The sequence below is a fragment of the Chroicocephalus ridibundus genome, chromosome 6, assembly GCF_963924245.1.
Source record: "Chroicocephalus ridibundus chromosome 6, bChrRid1.1, whole genome shotgun sequence".
NCBI lineage: Eukaryota > Metazoa > Chordata > Aves > Charadriiformes > Laridae > Chroicocephalus > Chroicocephalus ridibundus.
Genome location: NC_086289.1, coordinates 33,258,634 through 33,276,850, shown reverse-complemented (window position 1 = coordinate 33,276,850; position 18,217 = coordinate 33,258,634). Strand labels below are relative to the sequence as shown.

General features: G+C 40.8%; 1 protein-coding gene across 8 annotated transcripts in view; it reads left to right on the top strand.

The window, feature by feature from the left end:
• Window positions 1-18,217, top strand: part of ANK3 (ankyrin 3) — a 381,671-nt gene that overhangs the window by 342,653 nt on the left and 20,801 nt on the right. For 5 of the 8 annotated variants that reach the window (XM_063337713.1, XM_063337716.1, XM_063337715.1 and 2 more), the window contains 6 exons: window positions 64-145; window positions 4,489-12,192; window positions 12,831-12,905; window positions 13,765-13,896; window positions 14,932-15,075; window positions 17,413-18,085. In XM_063337713.1, the coding sequence (XP_063193783.1) occupies window positions 64-145; window positions 4,489-12,192; window positions 12,831-12,905; window positions 13,765-13,896; window positions 14,932-15,075; window positions 17,413-18,085 (8,810 nt within the window). The remainder of the gene's footprint in view (window positions 1-63; window positions 146-4,488; window positions 12,193-12,830; window positions 12,906-13,764; window positions 13,897-14,931; window positions 15,076-17,412; window positions 18,086-18,217) is intronic. The other 3 variants (XM_063337717.1, XM_063337718.1, XM_063337720.1) reach the window with 1 other exon arrangement.

Below are 18,217 nucleotides of genomic sequence, written 5' to 3'. Positions count from 1 at the left end.
TGCTCTGTTCAAATGGGGGACGGTGATACTAAAGGCACTAAACAGTATTATGTTTTGTTGCAGACGGAGAAAGCTGACCGGCGCCAGAACTTTGTCTCCCTTGCTTTACGTAAGCGCTACAGCTATCTGACTGAGCCTGGAATGAGTGAGTTGCTCTTACCAAAGTACTAAACCATATATACATGATTTTTCATAAGAAGAGACATTTTTTCTATAAACGTTGTATTTGGTGTCAGTTTGGAAAAAAAGAAAAAAGACAAAAACCACCTATCTAAAACAACACTCTTGGATGGCCTGTGAACTCTTGTGTTGTGAGAGCTTGAAGAATCCTGACTGGCAAATGACATGTGTTAGTTCAGTAAAAATATAATAATTTTTAAAAATGCCATGTAGCCCAGAGGAGTAGGACTAGGAGGAGTAGTGCAAATTGCTTTCAAAAACAGTCTATTCCTCTTCCCTTTGAAAGATTAGAGAGAGCTGCTGTAGAAGGGAGTGATATGCAAAAGTTCAGCAAGGCTTAAGAATGCCATTGAGAAAAGCGCTTAAAATGTTTAAATGCTTAGCCAAAATGGACTCTCTTAAATTTTATATTTTCCCTCTTCTTTCTCCTCCCCTTCCCTTTCTCCTCTGTTCCCTGCAGATGCTTTTTATTCCCTGGCACCCCACATTGCTTCCTATTAAACTTATGTTTCCCTCACCCTCAACCAGACCTGTGGCATTCCTTTCCTTCCCTGTTAAATACAATAATGTATTTGGCTTGGCATTTCTTCCCTCACCTCTCCTGTCTGACTGCTATTGTTCCCCATTCCCAGGCTTTTTCTTGCCTTTTTTTCCCCTCGTGACTTCTCAGTTGCTACCCTGCAACAGACCCTTTGATATAATTCCATAAAATCCGTAGACAAACTTCATCGGGTCTTGGGAGTTCCCACTGGATGGCTGCTGTTTAATTATCCTATAAGATCTGTGGCTTCTTTGGATCAGATGTGCTCCAGAATATATTACACTTCTCAGGCCTGGAAGAAGACTTCAAGCATATAACATCTGAAGAAGCTATCAGATCTGCTGAGACATCTTGATGGACTGTTAAGGTATCGTCAAAGGCTTGATGGGAACTGAAAGAGAGGGAAAAGGAAGTTGCTTGATAGGAGTTTGATGACTGCGTATGTTGCTTACAATTAGTTTTTCAGGCCTCACTGGGGAAAAAAAAAAAGTAGTAGTCTAATTTATTCACCAAAGGTCCATTAAGTCTCGTTTACAAAAAGTTGGAGGGGAAAACAAGTTAAACCCACTTGAGCTGTACTCAAAAAAAGGTGGGTTAAGACAGTAGAAGTTCCTGACCATTCTTAATCCCTTTTGGCAATAGTTACTACTTAAGGCTGCGAGCTACCCAAAAAGGGTATGCTAAAATCATTGTGTTTGCCAGGCAAGATCACAGATAGTGGTTTGGCCATCAGCCTGAGTACCGCCTGCTGTGCACACGGAGCATGTAGTCAGCAGCTGTCACTACCACCTGCACCATGCTGGTGCAAGGGGAGGATGTGATCTTGGAGGTGCAGCTCTTCCAGAGAGCACAGACTGGCCGGCACAGAGCCAGGACTGCTGCTGTGGCTGCTTTACACTGCAGGGTGTTTGCTCCAGTGATTGGATATGAGTCATGAACCTCTCCCAATTTCCAGTGAATTTGATGGCACAACTCCCGCAGTTTTGGTAGTAGCAGGGGTGGTTCTGTTTTATTCACACAAATTTGTGCGTGTGTGCACATGCACGCACACGGATTATTTTCCTCTGCACCTCTGGCAGTGCCACTGCAGAAGAGAGAGAGGCAGGTGGGATATTCCCCTGTCTCCCTGTCCCTACTCCTGTTCAGGGAAAGGGACCAAAGAGCCCCTCTGCTCTTCCCAGCCATGAGGTCCCCAGAGAAGAGGAGTGCTGTGGTGGTTAAACCTGCTCAGTCCTGGCTGTTTGGTTGCAGCTGAAGAGGAGCAGGGCTGAGCTGGGGCCGCTGGTGTGGGTTCACCCAGTGCTTTCAATTACCAGCTGCAAGTAAAGATGTGTAGTTTGGTGCACAGAAGGTAGTAACTAACATCTGTTTTCTGATAAAATCTTGGATGCGGAGTGATGGAAACTGTTAAGGCCAAGAGTGTCCAGTAGCCAAAAAGGGCTGTTACATAAAGCCACTCTTTAGAATATTACCCCACTCTAAAGCCTTGCATGGTTGCGGGGATTTCTTTGCTATTTCAAAATAGTAAAATTGCCCAGTTCCCTGCTATTTCAGTTATGTCATAGCTGCACACGCTGGTAAATTACTCAATTTTCTTTGTAGCGGTTCTTCTCAACTGCAATAAGGAGCACAGAAAAAGGCATCTTAAACACGTCCGAATCCGTGATTTAACAGGAGAAAGAGCGGTTAAGGGGGGAGCCTGTTGGTTTGATTGCCTCACTAGCCAGTTGTGATAGACCGTCTGATCACAGCGCAGTGGGGTCCCTCTAAAGACATTTCCAAACACAACTACTGAACAAGTTGTTTTGCTGTTAGTTCTTTTCAGAATGATTTTGGGGATTTTTTTCTTGGACTTGGGACTGTATGAACTTTTGGTGAATGTTAGCAGCTGCTCCTAATTAATCTTCATAATGAAGTCTAGCTCATTTAATGAAGTACAGTATGTTTTCTTCTTTGGGGGGAAAAAGGAAGTATGTTTGTGCTTAAAAATAAAATTGCAAGGAAAAATGGATGTTTCTTGACATAGGCTGTGCCAGTCAGGCTTAGTACTCAAGCTCTCTTCAACCTAAATGTTCTCATACTGCAATAGCCATCCACATTGCCTTCTGGGCCTCGATTGGCTTCTAAGGGACCAGCACGATTCTCCTTGCACTGGATGTGGACCTGTGGTATACGGAATATTCACTATTCTATAAGAGTGCGTGTGTTTTAAGTTTAATAGTTTAGTATTAGCCTTGTTAAGCTTTCACTGTAAGTTACTGTCTGTCTATAAGACAGATCAAGCAGGTTTTACAAATTACTAGCGTAACTTCAGAGAAAGGTGTGTTGAAATAAGTTGTTTGGATATTTTACCTCCATTTCTAACTCCAACTCTGAAGAAAAAAAAAAAAAGCCCTCTAAGTTACTTTCAGTGTCCACTCTCTGAATGTTATTGCTGTATCAGAGGATATGTATGCTGTATGGGATTCCCAGAAATACTGTCTTCTGGCATGAGTACCTCCTGTGATGCAAAATGTGGTTGATGATGATTTTGTTCAAAATGCCTATGAATAAGCTGAGTGTTCTGGGGGATGATAACAGTTAACAGGTTTGTCCTTGCCAGGAAGTTTTTGCATAATATAATGTTCTTTGACTGCTTTTCTAATGTTACCTTTTGAGAAATGTAAAGTTGAACAGGTCTGTCTTTGAGCTGATACAAGAAATCTCCTCAAAAGGTACCAAGACACTACATCTTGTAGAAAAAGTGTACTCTTCTTCTAATGGCCTCTCGTGAAATGATTTTGTAGGGTTTATATATTTGTGCTTAATACAGCATACAAATGTATTAATCTGTGTGCTCGTTTTGACATGATATATTGTGCATGAATAAAAACTGATTCAGTTGCTTTGCTTGCTCACGTTTATCATATATCATACTTTCCATATTTCATGTATGACATATGCTTCTTAAAATCATTTCATGTAAAGTTTTACTTTAGTTTTTACCAAACAAAAGGAATATCGCATGAGAAACAAATGCAAAAGTTCCTTTTCTTTCTTTTTTTTTTTTTTTTTTTCTAAAATATTGACTCAGAAAAGCTCTTGCTCTTATTGGCTTTGTGAGTGTGAAGCATATCCGAATTGTGCATGGGAGATATAGATTTGAATTTATTCCAGTTGCTTCACAGTTTGCGCATCAATTGCCTGTCACTTAAAGGAATTTTGGGTTCTGCATGAAATAGTTCTGAGTGGTTTAAAAAAAGGCTTTAGCTATATAATGTCATTCTACACAAGTTTATATTTTGTATAGGTTCAATATCTCAATAGAACAACAACAACAGAAATTATTAAAAGGATAATTCTAATAGTTGCGCAAAGCAGAGACATCCCTAAACAGGCAAAATAGAACCGATACGAATATTTCAGAAGTAGCACACCAGAAAGTCAATAGGAAGTAAGAGAAGAAATTTTGATGTGGTTTTATTTTTTACCTTATGGATTCCTCCTTTGTGTTTTCTGTTCTTCATTGTTTGCAAATTTGGTTGCTATGTGCTGTCTTTCATTTCATGTTGCTTTTTGGTTTGGACCAGTCATCAGAATATGGCTCGTTTCTATTTTTTTCTTTCCTTTTTAAATCTTCTTTTGCCTCCTTCATCCTAACTCATGCAAACAATTGTACTTGCTTTTTGTAATATTACAACGTTTACTGACCAATTTTCTTCTCTGGTCTCTCTGTTTTTCAATCATTTTTGTTGATTTTATGTTTGATTTTAATTTAACAATTTAAGAAACAGTTGAACGGAGTGCAGGAGCAACAAGATCCCTACCTGCTACTTACTCATACAAGCCATTCTTTTCTACACGGCCCTATCAGTCATGGACAACAGCTCCAATTACAGTGCCTGGGCAAACCAAATCAGGCTTCACTTCCTTATCAAGCTCTTCCTCTAACACTCCTACAGCTTCCCCATTAAAATCAATATGGTCTGTTTCTTCTACTTCTCCAATCAAATCCACATTAGGAGCTTCTACCACATCTTCAGTTAAATCTGTTAGTGATGTAGCATCTCCGATTAGATCATTTCGGACAATCTCTTCACCAATAAAAACCGTGGTATCACAGCCTCCATACAATATGCAGGTTACTTCAGGCTCTTTCGTCAGAGCTCCCGCAGTCACAGAAGCTGCTAGTCTAAAAGGGCTGGCATCCACTACCACATTCCCCTCTCGGACATCTCCAGTGACTACAGCAGGGTCTCTCTTGGAGAGATCGTCCATAACCATGACGCCTCCAGCATCCCCCAAATCCAACATTAACATGTACTCTTCAAGTTTGCCACTTAAATCGGTCATCACATCAGCATCTTCACTTTTATCGTCCCCTCTAAAGTCAGTGGTGTCACCTGCTAAGTCAGCAGTTGATGCTGTTTCATCCTCTAAAGTCATGATGGCCTCGTCTCTCTCGTCGCCAGCAAAACATGTAGCTGGGCACACAGATGTACCATTGCTTAATGGATCTGTGTCACCTCTGAAATACCCATCTTCTGCCAACTTAATAAATGGATCCAAAGCTGCAGCAGCTGTTTTTCAAGACAAGATGGCTGCAGCTGCACATTCTGCAAGTTGTGCTGCTAGCGCAGTTGCTGACACGGCTGAGAGAGTGTTTTCAACAGCTACAACAATATCATTTTCTCCACTCAGGTCATTTGTGTCTTCAGCACCATCAGCTTTCCAGTCAATAAGAACTCCTCCTGCAGGTGCTTTGTACACAGCCCTTGGGTCAATATCTGCAACTACCTCATCAGTAACTTCATCAACAATAACAGTGCCGGTATATTCTGTAGTCAATGTTTTGTCTGAACCAGCATTAAAGAAGCTCCCAGAGTCGTCTTCACTTACCAAATCAGCTGCTGCGTTACTCTCACCTATTAAAACATTGACTACAGAGGCACGCACACAGCCTCCCTTTAATCGAACTTCATCTCCAGTAAAATCATCCTTGTTTTTAGCACCCTCTGCTCTCAAATTGTCCACACCATCATCTTTATCCTCCAGTCAGGAGATACTGAAAGATGTTGCTGAAATGAAAGAGGATCTAATAAGAATGACTGCAATATTGCAGACAGATGTCGCAGAGGACAAACCGTTCCAAACTGAGATACCGAAAGAGGGTAGAATTGATGATGAAGAGCCCTTTAAAATTGTTGAGAAAGTAAAGGAGGACTTAGTAAAAGTTAGTGAGATTCTGAAAAAAGATGTGTGTTTAGAAAGTAAAGGGTCGGCTAAAGTATCCAAAAGTGATCAAGGACACCTGTCTGAGGATGACTGGGTAGAGTTCAGTACAGAGGAGATTGATGAAGCGAGACAGCAAGCTTTGACGAGCCCTCCTATATCTGTTCCAGAGAAGGTCCAAATTAAAACTAAAACCATGTCGGAAAAGGATTATAACTTGTCAAAAGTTATTGATTACTTAGCAAATGATATCGGTAGCAGTTCATTAACAAACATGAAGTACAAGTTTGAAGAGGGGAAAAAAGAAGGTGAAGAGAGACAAAAACGCATTTTAAAACCAGCTATTGCTTTGCAGGAACATAAACTTAAAATGCCTCCAGCCTCCATGAGGCCTTCAACATCAGAAAAGGAGTTATGTAAAATTGCAGATTCTTTTTTTGGAACAGATACTATTTTAGAGTCTCCAGATGACTTTTCTCAACATGACCAAGATAAAAGTCCCTTATCTGACAGTGGCTTTGAAACGAGGAGTGAAAAGACACCTTCTGCCCCACAAAGTGCTGAAAGCACAGGGCCAAAACCACTTTTCCATGATGTACCCATCCCTCCCGTCATTACAGAAACAAGAACTGAAGTAGTTCATGTTATCCGCAGCTATGAGCCGTCATCCGAAGAAATGCCAGAGCAGAAAGCAGAGGAGCTACCGGCCTCGAAACCTGCCCCTACGCTTATGGAGCTGGAGCAAAAACCTGCTGGATCTATTAAAGAGAAGGTTAAAGCTTTTCAAATGAAAGCCAGCAGCAGCGAAGAAGATGACCACAAGTGTGTCCTTAGTAAAGGTGTCCGAGTAAAAGAAGAAACTCATATCACTACGACGACTAGGATGGTTTATCATAAACCGCCGTGCACTGAAAGCACGTCTGAAAGAATTGAGGAAACAATGTCTGTTCATGACATAATGAAAGCCTTTCAGTCTGGACGTGACCCTTCCAAAGAACTGGCAGGTCTGTTTGAACATAAATCATCAGTAACATCCGATGTTAGCAAGTCTGCTGAAACTTCACCACAACATGCAGAGAAGGACAGCAAAATGAAACCCAAACTGGAGCGAATAATAGAGGTCCATATTGAAAAAGGTAATCAGGCTGAACCTACTGAAGTCATTATTAGAGAAACAAAAAAGCATCCAGAAAAAGAAATGTATGTATATCAGAAAGACTTACCTCGGGGAGATATTAACTTAAAAGAGTTGGAAAAACATGATGCTTTTCCTTGTTCAGACGAACAAGGTCAGCAAGAAGAAGAAGAGCTCACGGCCGAAGAGTCACTTCCTTCTTATCTGGAATCCTCTAGAGTTAACACTCCCGTGTCCCAGGAAGAAGACAGTCGCCCTAGTTCTGCTCAACTCATGTCTGATGACTCTTACAAAACACTGAAGCTTTTGAGTCAGCACTCAATAGAATACCATGATGATGAGTTGTCAGAACTAAGAGGGGAGTCTTACAGGTTTGCTGAGAAAATGCTTCTTTCAGAAAAGCTAGATGTGTCTCATTCTGATACTGAGGAGTCAGTTACTGACCATGCTCTACCCCTTAGTGCAGAGTTACAGGGGTCTGATAAACGATGCAGAGAAAAAGTAGCTACTGCCCCCAGAAAAGAGATTCTCTCCAAAATCTATAAAGATGTATCTGAAAATGGTGTAGGTAAAATGTCTAAAGATGATCATTATGATAAAGTGACAGTGTTACACTACACTGGAGATGTTAGTAGTCCAAAACATGCGATGTGGATGCGCTTTACTGAGGACAGATTAGACAGAGGTAGAGAAAAGTTGATATATGAAGACAGGGTGGACAGGACTGTTAAGGAAGCAGAAGAAAAACTGACTGAAGTATCACAGTTTTTTCGGGATAAAACAGAGAAGTTGAATGACGAGCTACAGTCTCCAGAGAAAAAGCAGCATAAAAAAAATGGCAAAGAAGTACATTCTAGCCAGAGCTCTGCCAGCAGCAGCCCTGAGAAAGTTCTGCTCTCTGAATTACCATCGTCCAGTGATGAATGGAGTAAGGTGAAGCAGTATGCACACGATGGGAAATGCTTTCCCAAGGTGGATGAAAGAAAAGCGTCCAGTTTGCCCAGCAGTCCTGAAAAAAGGATATTTGTGCGACCTGCAGAGGACTCTAAACAAACTATGGAACACAAAGGAAGTGCTCAGCAGACTGGAGTACCTGAGGTTTCGCAGGCTGGATTTCAGCTGAAGCAATCAAAGCTCAGTTCCATTAGGCTTAAATTTGAACAAAGTATAAGTCCAAGGAGTAAGGACACAAGTCAAGAAGAAAAAAAGATGGACAGTCAGTCCAAAATTCCAGTAAAGAAATTGCAAGAAAGTAAGTTACCAGTGTATCAGTTTTATTCCAGAGAGAAACACGCAAAGCAAGTAGAGGTCATTGATGGGAGCACAGCTTTACAGAAAGAGGTGAAAATACAGGAAGATTTCGTTCCGGGTAAAGGGAAAGCTATCGAAGACTTCCGTGGTTCAGACACCCAAAAACAAAAAACTGAGACCAGTAAAGGCGTGACAGAACACTTCGCAGAACCGCAGGCCAAAGACCTGGCGTATGGCTCAGACTCAACAACGAAGGGACACTGGGACAAAAAAATCTATAGGACGTGGGAAAGTCCTGGAACTTCTAATCATAAAACACAGAAAGAAAAACTTTCACATGTGCTGGTTCCAGATACAGTAAAAGAAAACCATGTTGATCATGCTGAAGCTAAAACTGACAAAAAAAGTGAATTTATCACTGTGACAGAGCACAAACTGGCGGCAAATGGAATTCATACAGAAGAAGTGAAGGAACTGACTGTAAAATCTCCCTCAAAAAGGGTTTTATACAGAGAATTTGTTGTCAGGGAGGGGGAACGTAATGGTGAAGTGGCTGATAAAATGTCCAAAAGGAAAGAAGACATTGCTGTGTCCCATATTCCAGTCAGAATTGTTGAGGAGAAGAGAACCATGCTTGATGGTGTCTATGAACTTTCAGCTAAAGTATCACAATCAGCTGTGATTAAGGAGAAAGTTGAGAGGCAGATTGATTATGTGGAAGATGAAAAAATAAAGCATTCAGAAATCAGAAAGGTTACCAAGCAGCAGAGCTCGATAGGTCTAGGTCCTCCTCTTGAGGAAACAGAGATATCTCCTAGCAAATCACCAGACTCTTTAGAATGTAGTCCAGGAAAGGAATTTCCTTCGAGTGAGTTAGTTGACCCCGGTGGCAGTGATTACTTGGATAAAGTTGCACCGCTAGTAAGCACTGAGGGAGTAAAAGAAATTAAGACCTTACCTGTTTATGTCAGTTTTGTTCAAGTAGGAAAGCAATATGAGAAAGAGGTGCAACAAGGAAACATAAAAAAAATCGTCAGTCAGGAGAGTAAGACAGTACAAGAGACAAGGGGGACATTTTACACAGCTAGACAGCAAAAACAACTTCCTTCTCCACAAGGTAGTCCAGAAGATGACACACTAGAACAAGTGTCCTTTATAGATAGCTCTGGTAAAAGCCCTCTAACACCAGAAACACCAAGTTCAGAGGAAGTGAGTTACGAGTTTACGTCTAAAACGCCCGACTCACTAATAGCTTATATCCCAGGCAAGCCCAGTCCTATACCTGAGGTATCTGAGGAATCAGAGGAAGAAGCAGAGGCTAAGTCAACATCTGTAAAACAGGCAGAGGTTGAGGAACCACAGATTGACAAAGCATTATCTAATCACATAAATAAGGACTCTAACAAAAGACCCAAAGGTAACAGAGTTGCCTACATTGAATTCCCTCCTCCTCCACCACTGGATGCAGATCAAGGCGAGTCAGAAAAGAAGCCTCACTATTCCACTGAGAGTGAAATGGAGATGACAGAAGTGAACTTGCAAGATGAACATGACAAATGCCAACTGGCTGAACCTGTCATAAGAGTACAGCCGCCATCTCCTGTGCCACCGGGAGCCGATGTCAGTGACTCCAGTGATGATGAATCTCTCTATCAACCCGTTCCACTTAAAAAGTATACGTTCAAACTGAAAGAACTGGAAGACGACCAGAAAGAAATCTCAAAACCCAGAGCCCCTGAAAAGATTGAGAAACAGAAAGAGTTAGGACATCCCACATCTGGGAAACCTAATGAGTTTGACAATGGGCTTGATTCACCCCAGAATGACGTAGTGCAAAATGGGAATAACAATGACCAGTCTGTCACAGAGTGTTCCATAGCAACCACTGCAGAATTCTCCCATGATACCGATGCGACCGAGATTGACTCTCTTGATGGTTATGATTTGCAAGATGAAGATGATGGTTTAACTGAGAGTGATTCTAAACTTGCAAGTCCGGCAGTTGAAACCAAAAAGGACGTATGGACTACAGAAGGCATTCTAAAGCAGACCGATCGCTGCTTTAGCCAGAGTAAGCTTGAAGTCATTGAGGAGGAAGGCAAGGTAGGCCCTGAAGAAGACAAGGTGCCTTCGAAGGGTCCAGCTTCTCAAAAAGCCGGAGACAAGAATGAACAGAAGTCAGGGGCACAGTTTTTCACTTTGGAAGGCAGACACCCTGACAGGACTGTATTTCCTGATTCATATTTCAGTTACAAAGTAGACGAAGAATTTGCAACACCTTTCAAAACAGTGGCCACCAAGAGTCTAGATTTTGATCCATGGTCCAATAACCGAGGTGACGATGAAGTGTTTGAGACTAAATCAAGGGATGATGAGGCTAAGCCATTTGGTCTGGCAGTGGAAGACAGATCTCAAGCAACAACACCTGATACAACTCCAGCCAGAACTCCAACAGATGAAAGTACGCCAACTAGCGAGCCCAACCCCTTCCCATTTCATGAAGGGAAGATGTTTGAGATGACTCGCAGTGGTGCAATTGACATGAGCAAGAGGGATTTTGTTGAAGAAAGACTCCAATTTTTTCAGATTGGTGAGCATACTTCTGAAGGGAAGTCAGGGGACAAGGGGGAAGGGGATAAAAGTACAGTCACTGCCATCACACAGCCACAGGCAGGGGACAGCACTGTAGAAACAAACCTAGAGAGACCAGTAGAAACAACAGCAGTTGAACATAAGCCCGTCATCCAGGCCAGTGGAGATTGCATGGAACAAACACTTGGTAGTAACTCACTGGAAAAATCATCGGCAGCGGTAAATGCTTCTAAAGTTGATCCCAAATTGCGCACACCAATTAAAATGGGAATTTCTGCTTCCACCATGACTCTGAAGAAAGATGGCCCTGGCGAAGTGACAGATAAGATAGAAGCTGTGATGCCAAGTGGTCAGGGACTAGAAAATGAAACTGTAGCAGTGATTGCGAGTTCAGCTTCTAGCCAGACAAGCTGTAGGCAAACAGAAAATACTGATTTTCCAAAAGATAATTTTAATAACAACAACAATTTGGATTCATCTGCTGTCCCTACAGATGATATTACCTGTAATGTAGTGCTAAAAGAACATTTGGAACCGAAATGTTCCCTCCAGAAAGCTAATGAAGCGAAAAGCACTTCAGGAAAAGGTACAGGGACAACACAAGGACACAGAGTAAGAGATAAGCAAAAACCACACGGAGAGCAGCAAAAGACAACAGAGTTGGTAGGGGCTAGAGGAAAATCAAAGCTTCCTGTAAAGGCCAGCTCAGTAAAAGAAGTCTTTTCACAAAATAATCTCCAAAGCAATACAGGGAGTAAAGTGAAAGGGGCTAGTAAGCCTGACAAAGCAAAACAGAATAATTCTTCTCCCTGTCTAGAAGCAAGGTCTAGGATTCCTGTAAAAAATACACATAGGAGTAATCTAGCTAGAAGAACTCCAGCCCTGCCAAAACAAGAGCAGGTAGAGAAAGACAAACCAAAACAGCTTCCTTCTAAATTACCAGTAAAGGTAAGATCTACCTCCGTCACCATGACAACAGTTAAAGTAAGGAAAAATCAGCTTAGGGAGGTATGTAAACATTCTATTGAATATTTTAAGGGCATTAGTGGTGAGACATTAAAGCTTGTGGATCGTCTATCTGATGAAGAGAAAAAGATGCAGTCAGAGGTCTCTGATGATGAAGAAGACAGTACATCAAGGAACACATCCTTATCAGAAGCTACTCAAGTTTACCAGCCTTCCATTACATCGAAGTCTGCTAGAGACATGAGAACAGAGGCAGCATCTATAAAATCAAAGATTGAAAAGGCCGACAGTGAGAGGAGGAGGAGTAAGAGGACTGGTGAGAATGAAGGCAGTCAGGTTTCTGGAGCTCTCATGGCTCACCTCGTGGAGATCAAGCCTAGTTTGTAAAACTTTCAACTTGTTGATCCTAGTGCATGAACTGTTGTGGTTGCCTGTGGAGTGACTTAACTGTAGTTTTCATTCTGTCATTGTCATCTGTATGTGCTGTCTTATACTCTTCTTTCTTCCTTTAAACAAATCCTGTACTGTAGAAAGCTAGGAAGCATGCCAAAGACATTCATGTAACTCAAAAGTTGATGTAACTCAGAAATGGAAAGATTTCTGTTGTGACAGCCAATTTGTTCTGTCAAAGTAGAGAAAATAGATGTTAATCTGGTCTTGGTGGTTTCCACCAGTAATTGAACAACTTATGTACAGTCTAACAGCTAGATTGTCAGCATGTTTGGTTTCATTACACGACATCATGTAGTTTGACATTTGGCTTTACACAGGTGAAAATATAAGAGCTGTGAAAAAAATTTGCTTTGGTAGGTTATTAGGACACACCACCATTCTAGTAAACAATATAAGCACTGGCAACTTAGTCAAATTAAAGCTATTATTTATAATAAACTATTGTCCAGTATTGTGGTTTTCTGTGCAAAACCTTTTTAATCGAGAAATTGTAAATCACAGGTCCACAGAGTCCATGTGAACGGACAGATATAAGGATGGCAATTGTAGCTGATCACCTAGGACTTAGCTGGACAGGTAAGCTTTTCTGCTTTAATATTGAAATTAGCCTTAGCTATTACATTTTCAGGTAGTCTTATACCAAAAGCTGCAGCAAGGCCACATCAGGCTCTCCCGAATTCACAGTGAGTCCAGCCTCCCAAAATATGCCACGTGTTGCTGGGTAAAGACACCTGATAGGAAAAAGCCGTGAAGAATTATCTCACGGTCTTGCAATAAATCAAATAGAAACTCATAAAGGAAACAGCTAAAATGGCTCTCCTCTCAAGCCGGTCACCCAAGGAGTTGAGAGGATCTATCTACGCGGGTTGGGGACTGCCTCTGCGTCTGGCCAGCAGTTTCCCCAAAGCCCTGGAGATTGCATGGCCCAGCAGTGCCCCAGCAAGTCGCTGGTGCGTGTGGGGTTGCCTAACTGCGTGCCTGCCGTACCTCCACGTGCTGCTGGGCAGAGCTGGCCCTTTGCGGGCTTACGGCTCCGGGCGTGGGTGACGACAGCACCGCTGCTGAGCTGCACAGGGAGCTCACAAAGGAGTAACAGTCACCAGGAAAAACAGATTTTATAAATTAGCGGCGATGAAGTAGTCTCCACAGAGCATTTTTTCACCATGTTTAAGTGGCTTGCTGGGTGTAAATACAATAATAGCTCACAGAGATGATTGAAATTCAAAATTATGTCTGTTTTAGGAAAGTATGAGGATATAATGCCATGTTCATCACTATCTGTAAAGTTTGTGTCAGGTAGTTTTGTTGACATCTGCGTGATCGAAGAAAGATAATATTTTTAAGCCTGACAGGATGATTGAGGGATTTGTGCTTTGTTTAGTGGTTTTGTTGTGGTTTTCTTTTCTTGCTTGCTGTTTTTTTTTTGTCTTTATAGAACTTGCAAGAGAACTGAATTTTTCTGTGGATGAAATAAATCAAATCCGAGTAGAAAATCCAAATTCTCTTATTGCTCAAAGCTTCATGTTATTAAAAAAATGGGTTACCAGAGATGGGAAAAATGCTACAAGTAAGTTCAAGTAGTTACTTTTGTTGTTTGTAAGTTATAGCCAATTTCATCTATTGCCTGCTCTAAATAGGTTACATTGAAGAAAATATTACGAATGTCTTTTGCAAACCGCTGATGGGGGGAAAAAAAATCAGTTATATTTTTACCAGAAGTCAGAAACGTGTCATATTTGCTCAGTGTATCTGTAGAAGGAAATAATCTGTTCTCCATATCCATAATTGATGGAACAAATAATGAGCTTAAATTCCAGTAAAGAAAATACTAGGGAAAACTTTCCAATAGCGAGGAACGTGGAACACACAGAGGCTGCCTGGAAAAGTTTGGTAGTCTCACAGTATTGCAGGTCATAAGACTAAACCTCCTTCCATGAGGAGTGATGGAGGCACTGATTCTGCGCTGATTCTGCTGGGTTTATCTGTGCATGTCACTTGAATTGCTCAAATTGAAAGAGAGGTTTGGATTTTTGCATTAGGGCAATGGTGTTCGTTACCATTCTTTAATCCACACACTCCTACACAGCATTTGAATTTACTTTGATCTCTTTCACTGTAAAAGTAATTTCCAGTATTACTGTGTTCTCGCAACAAGATTACTGTAAATGAGATTTCACGATCCACTGCATGAATAGCCTTACACGCATTATTACCTACGTGGCTACCTATTCTGTTGTTGCTTGGAACAGAATGGTAAAAGGATTTTTACACTCCTTTTACGCTCCAGTAAAAGGATTTTTGTTTCAGTAGTAAGTAAATACATTCTTTAAGAACTCTCTGACCTTATTCTTTGTGCCTTTTATGTTGTAGTATAATTATACCTTGGGGGGAGGGAATACTCTTAATAGACGTATATCTTGAATAAAGTAGGCAGCAGAATGACTCCTTAGACAAATGATGGGGTTTGCTAGAACCAAAGGCATCGGGACAGAAACATGTGCCAGCAACTTATCATTAACACAATGGGAATGTAACTGAGAAAGATGATGACACAGTTCTGCAACGCTGAACTTTTTTCTGACGTGTCTTATTTGTTTTTCAGCTGATGCCTTAACTTCTGTATTGACAAAAATTAACCGAATAGATATCGTGACCCTGTTGGAAGGACCAATATTTGATTATGGAAATATTTCAGGCACCAGAAGTTTTGCAGATGAAAATAACGTTTTTCATGATCCCATTGATGGTAATTGAATTCCATGGTCATATTTTGTTCAGTGACGTGTCCAATAGTACCGTAATGTTGTATAAACTAGACTTGAAAAAATGACAGTAAGTTCTATGGAAATAATTGAGTTTAATGTGAGGCTTTTTCCTCTCCTAAGGCATGCTCATGGTACGATACGTATGTTGTACATTAATATCTCAAACGATAAGCCCAGGATCCCACAAATATAGGCCTGAGGAAGCTCGTTCCCACCAGGCTCAGTGTCAGTTGACAAGACCTGAATGTTTTTCTCCTGCACTTGTTGTGCTTTGAGGCTTGCCCATGTATATTTTTAATGTACTTGGTATTGCATGCCTTCCAAGTTACCTGGAAATACATATGTTCTTTGGCTTCCTGTCTAGATAAGTAACAGTGAGAATTCTTTGAAAAAAAAAAAAGAAGGAAGAACAAGGGGGGAAAAAAGTGCTTCATAACTGCAGAGACTAAATAAATGTACAATTTACTACCAAGCCTCTTTGAGCCAAGTGAACACCAATTACTTTATGATTTTTCACTTGGACCATTCCTGCAATGGCAATGAAAAAAGAAGAAAATGTTTTATTAGTGCATGAGAGAATATATTTTTTTCTACTAACAAGTAAAATTGTGTAATAATTTTCACATGGAAGCTGTACCAGTTGAGAACAGAATTGTGCGGGTTAATTTTGAACCAGATTAAAAGGATAAATGAAGTTCTGCTTGTAAAACAGAATTGCCACAGGTATACTTATTATTTATCAATATGTTGAAGATGCTAAATGTTGTTTTTTCTTCTTTTAAATGTTAGTTAACAGGCACTGGGTTGCTACATTCTTTACTTTGATTTTTGTCACATACGTAATAAATAGCTCCTTAAATGAGATTTTTCTTTTGTAAGTAACGTTTCCTTTGCTTTTTGTAATTTGTTCAAGTGTGTATTGAGCTTTCTCTGTATTTTAGTAAGATTTTTTTTTTTCTTTAGAGCATATAAGCTCAGTGTACCTCCATTATTGAGCAGCATTGCTGGTCATTGAACCATCGCATTACAGAAATAATTTTCTGTGGACATTTTAAGAAAGTTGCTCTTGAAATGTTGCTTGCGCCTTTTAATAGTAGCATCAGTGTGTTTATGAAAAAAATACGCTTCCCTGCAGTTGCTTTCTGTCTCTCCTCTTCTCTGAACCTTCCTCAAGCTTCCTTTCCTCACCAAGACCAGACCACCTTTGCCTTTCTCTCAGCTGATTCAGGAAAGAAAAAAACCAAAGCCTGTTAATGCACCCCTCTTTGCAGGCAGCACAATGTCAAGTTAACCCCACGGCATGTATTTCTTCCTTTCGTAGGTTACCCAACCCAGAATTTGCTGAAAAGCGAACTTCAGATTTTGTTGTCGTGTTTATGTTTATATTCAGTTTAATCCTTTTGTATAGTTTTCTCATGTTTTCATCATTTTTTCTTTTCTCTCTTTATTTGATCAGTGTATCTGATTGTACCCATGTCACCAAGATCGCCTCACTCTCCAAGATCACCAAGATCTCCTTACTCACCACAGTCCTCTCACCTGTATAACCTTACTGTACCTGAAATATTCATATAGTTCTCCCTTGTTGTGTGTTCTCTTATCCCTTTAACTTCCTTTTTTAGTTTCTTATCCTGCTGTGTATTTAGGTCTACTGCTCTTTAGTATCCTCATTAGGATCCATTTCTGTTCCTCATTCTTTAACTACTCCATTCTTGTGGCTCTGTGGTTAAATTGGAGATAGATATTAGTAGCACCGTATTGCTAGTATTGTATATTTTTATATAAAAGTATATAAAAAATGTGGACCTGTTTTAGAAATAATACCTATTGACAAAAATGTGGCTGTCCTATGTTATGATCTATTTCTGTCTTTAAAATCTATTTATTAAACTTACAAATTAAAAAAAAAACAACCAAACCGGGAAAGAAAAACTTACACAATGCGGCTACAAGAGATTGTATTGGATATAGAGGGACAACCACCCTTGTCCACATTTGATTTATTGCATGCTCATAAGATGATCTGCTATAGCTTGAAAGTGTTAAAATGGCTGCAAAAACAACTGCTGAAATCTTTACAGACTATATACAAAATAGTCGAAAGTACTGGCTTCAGCGTACTGTTCCCTGGCAGTACTCATTTTTTGTTCCATCTATTTAGGACAAAGTAAAAAAATCTATTAGAACTGCATTTGTTCTTATACACCTGCACCTCCTCATCCGTTTCATACGTTAAGTAATTCATGAATCATTTGACATTTGCTTATTTGTTGCTCCATGCTTCATCCCAGTCAGTCCAAATGTGCTGTCTTCCTTAGGTTATCCCACCATTCAAGTGGAACTGGAAACTCCCACTGGGTTGCGCTTCGTGCCACCCACCCCTTTCCATCAGGACGATTTCTTTAGCGACACCTCTAGCCTAGAGTCACCCCTTAGAACTCCCAGTAGACTGAGTGACGTGTTAGTGACCTCCCAGGGACACATAGATGGTACAGCAGCAGCACCGCCAGTGGTGACTGAAGAAGACACTTCACTGGACGACAGCAAACTCGATTTCTCAGAGCCTAGAGAAGGAACACCTAAAGATATTTCCGTAGGCGAGAGCCAGTTGGAGGAAGTGGACCTTAAGGATTTTCCACGGTATCTCGGTAGTTACGGCGGGATATCAAAAGATGCTAAACAAAGGCAGAGTGAAGAGACTAGTAAAAGAGGAGTAAGGACTGAACAGCCTGAGAGAGAAAAGTCTGGTACTGATGAGGAGATGACGGAAGAAAAGTTTAAATCACTGTTTGAGGACATTCATCTGGAAGAAGGAGCTGAGTCTGAGGAGATGACGGAAGAAAGAGTATGGTCAATTCTTAAAGGTGTTCAACAAGCAGAACGCGAAATGTCTTCAATTACAGGTTGGCAGACTGACTCGTCAAGTGTCACCGAGCCACCGACGTCAGGACGCAGAATAGGTGGTAGCCTGCTAGATCGCTTGGATGATAGGTGAGCGTCTTTGTATGAGTGTGTGTGTGTAATCAAGCCTTCCCATGCTGCTTTTACCCCCAGGGGCAGTGCTGAGGCTGCTGTACTACTACTCTAAGAGAATGTGTATATATGCACATGTATGTGTTTAAA